General features: G+C 46.7%; 1 protein-coding gene across 1 annotated transcript; it reads right to left on the bottom strand.

Moving 5' to 3' along the window:
* Positions 1-576: 576 nt before the first annotated feature.
* LOC147867372 (uncharacterized) lies at positions 577-1,146 on the bottom strand. The gene has a single exon (XM_087315676.1). The coding sequence runs from the start codon at positions 1,144-1,146 to the stop codon at positions 577-579; it is 570 nt and encodes a 189-aa protein (XP_087171802.1).
* Between the last annotated feature and the right edge of the window lie 2,174 nt (positions 1,147-3,320).

The raw sequence follows: 3,320 nt of genomic DNA, 5'->3' as shown, positions 1-3,320 counted from the left end.
GAAACCACATACCCTAGAAACTCCACGTGGTTTTGATCAAAGCTACATTTCTCGAGTTTGGCATAAAGCCCATATTCTCGTAAGCGTTGGAGGACTTCGCGGACATGTGTGTCATGCTCTTCTTGACTTTTTGAGTAGATCAAGATGTCATCAAGATATACTATGGTAAATGAATCCAAGAAGTCACGAAATATATCATTCGCCATGTGTTGAAAAACTGTGGGCACATTCGTGAGACCAAAAGGCATAACCATGTACTCGAAATGTCCGTATCGAGTATGAAATGTTGTCTTCAATTCGTCTCCTGAACGTATCCGAACAAGGTTATATGCGCCTCGAAGGTCTAGCTTTGTGAACACTTTAGCTCCACTAAGACGCTCTAGTAAACTCGATATCAAGGGTATAGCATATCTATTTCGAACTGTGATTTTGTTTAAACCTCGATAATCCATGACCAATTGTAAAGACCCATCTTTCTTCTTGACAAAGAATATGGGTGCACCAGTAGGGCTTTTAGAATGTCGAATGAATCCATTTGCTAAGTGCTCATCTATATACTCTCGAAGGGCCTTGACTTTAGAAGGTGATCAATGGTGGCTCTTTCCCAGGTTGTAGATCAATCGGACAATCATAAGGACGATGGTGTAGAAGAGAACTAGCTTTAGTTTTGTTGAAGATGTCTTCAAAATCCAAGTACTTAGTAGGGAGGTGAGTACATGCCCCTTGTGAACTAGAGGATGGATTTGCCGTTACTGCAAAGACAAACATTTCATTTGTTCGCCTGTCTTCTCGTAAGTTTTGTAGAGATATGAGCGAGATTTGGTGAGTTTTTGAATCTTGGTTGGTAGTAACAAAGTTGTTGCATTCAGGTTTCAACTGGAAATCATTGATTGCTCGATTTCTCCAGTCAATTTTAGGATTATGAAGCTCAAACCAAGGGAAACCAAGGATAACCGGATGCTCAGGACTACTAGTTATATTGAAGGAAATCACACAAGCAAAGCTACCAAGGACTACTCGAATTGGCTCGGATTCTTCGACTATATCCCTAGATGCAATAGGGCGACCATCAATGACTACAACGGATGCAGGACAAAGGAGGTTTCTCAATAGGATTTTTTGGGATAAAGCAAATTCTTTGTCCATAAAACAAGAGTTGGATCCTGAATCTAAGAGAGCAGATGCAAGAACTCGATGTCACCTAGAAGTGCTAAGCTCAAGTTGTGCTGAAAAAACTCTACTAACATGATTCGATAAAATGGAACCACTACTTGGGGCTGACTTTACGTATTCTGGTTTTTCTAACCGAATGGCTCCGATTTTGATTGGACTTATTCATTTAATATTTCATCAAGCTGACTCAAGACCTCAAAACTATTGGATTGGCCTAGACATGTGGGGCTACTAGGGATAGATAATCTAACTGGGAAATTGGAATTAATTTTTGTAGAAACAAATAGCGTGCGGAAGCAATAGAAAACAGAAAGTAGAAAACAAGTTTAATGGAGAGCTTAACAGTACGAGGGAGAGACAGAGACAGAGAGAGAGCACACAAAAACTCAATTCAAAAAATACTACTCAGTCTGTACATCGTATGTGTTCAGTGAACACTTTTATACAAGTCCATCTGGACTGACAGAAGTACAGTGTACTTCAATGCTCACACGAGCGTCTGACACTAACTACGAGATATTAACTCCCTAGTAGACTAGCTGCTACTTGGCTTCCGATTACTGCTTGATCCAGCTAACCGGCTCCCCAGCTCACCGGCTCACCCTTCTGGATGTCGATCCGGCTCAGGCTTATTCAGCCGATCCGGTTCCGGTTGAGCTTGCCACTCAACACCCCCCCTCAAGCTCAATTTGAGGTCAGATCGTAGTGTCAGTCTCTATGACAACCGGTCCTTCCACCTGGCTCCTTCTAGCGTCACTCCGCCTCGCTCGTGCTCCTCGTCCGGTCTGGTCCCGTTTTCCGCGACCCTTATGTTCCTGCGCACCTCGACTTCCTTGGTCGGCTTGTCTACTCAACAAGCCCAATTCAACTCCCTCGTTCTTGTGACTTTGGCTTTTGCCGATTCGCTGATCCCTTCGTGTTGGCGTCGACTTTTGCTGCCTTCTTGTCCTCTTGGCCTTGAATTGATCCGGTTCTTCCGAATCCTTCTGTAGAACCGAATTGGCTGTCTCCGATTCGTTCCAGCTCTTGTTCGAATCGGTTGCTCCCGATTCGTCTTCTGGTTCCAGGCCCTTCACCACATTGGACCATGTCCGGGTCTTGGCCTTCTTCTTCCGGTCGGCTCTGTCCTTCTTGACTCTGCCTCCGCTGCCGCTTGTTCCGATTTGTTCGGATGTGTCAACTTCCTTTGTCGACTCGCCTCCTTTCTTCTTCCTGTCTCTCCCCTTGTCAGTTCTTCCCCCATCGGTGCAATCAGCAGTCTCTTTGCCTTTGCCCGTTCCGGTGGTGTCTTTGCCCATTCTCCCCCTCAAGTGTGGCACGTCGAGATGCTGAACACCAAGCATTTTGGTGAAGTGCTGCAACTTATCCGATCCGAGCGGTTTGGTGAAGATGTTGGCAACTTGCCAATCTGTATGAACATACCGAAGTTCGACTTCACTGCTCAGGACATGCTCACGCACGAAGTGGTAGTGCACTTCGATGTGCTTTGTGCGAGCATGGAATACGGGGTTCTTGGCGAGCTGCATGTTGTTTATGTTGTTGCAGTAGATCAGGATTGGGGTCGGCACCTCGATCCGCAGGTCTTGCAGTAGTCGCCGAAGCCAAATGGCTTCACAGGTGGCAACGGTAGCGCCCCAGTATTCAACCTCAGTGCTCGACAGAGCCACTGTTGGCTGCTTTTTGCTGCTCCACGCAACAGCTGCACTACCAAGGGAAAACATATAGTCGGAAGTGGAACGACGATCTGATGCATCGCCGGCCCAGTCGGCATCCATGTAGCCGACTAGCTCTTCGGTCATACCTCGCCGGTATAACAGTCCCCGGTCCTTCGTGCCGCTCACATACCGCGGTATTCGGTGCGCGCACTGAAGATGCTCGACGGTCGGCTTCTGCATGAATTGACTAATCACACCGACCGGATAACTGATGTCGGGTCGGGTGATGGTCAAATATATAAGGCTTCCGACAATTTGTCGAAACCGTTTCTCATCGTAGGCCGGTTCGGAGTTGGGACAGAGCTTCTGTTTCCGGTCCAAGGGTGTAGAAATAGGGTGACATTCCGTCATGCCGAACTTGTACATCATATTCAACACATAGTGTCTTTGTGAGAGCAATATGCCGTCGGGGGTTCGGATCACCTCGATCCC

The sequence above is a fragment of the Azolla caroliniana genome, unplaced genomic scaffold (genome assembly GCF_043228905.1).
Source record: "Azolla caroliniana isolate FFs.n. ecotype wild unplaced genomic scaffold, voAzoCaro1.0.p SCAF_2, whole genome shotgun sequence".
Lineage (NCBI taxonomy): Eukaryota > Viridiplantae > Streptophyta > Polypodiopsida > Salviniales > Salviniaceae > Azolla > Azolla caroliniana.
Note: the sequence above shows the minus strand (reverse complement) of the source record. Positions and strands in the feature narration are given on the sequence as shown.

Bases quoted from the DNA above. Each gene is read 5' to 3' on its own strand.
- LOC147867372 (XM_087315676.1), bottom strand. From the start codon at position 1,146: ATGGACAAAGAATTTGCTTTATCCCAAAAAATCCTATTGAGAAACCTC.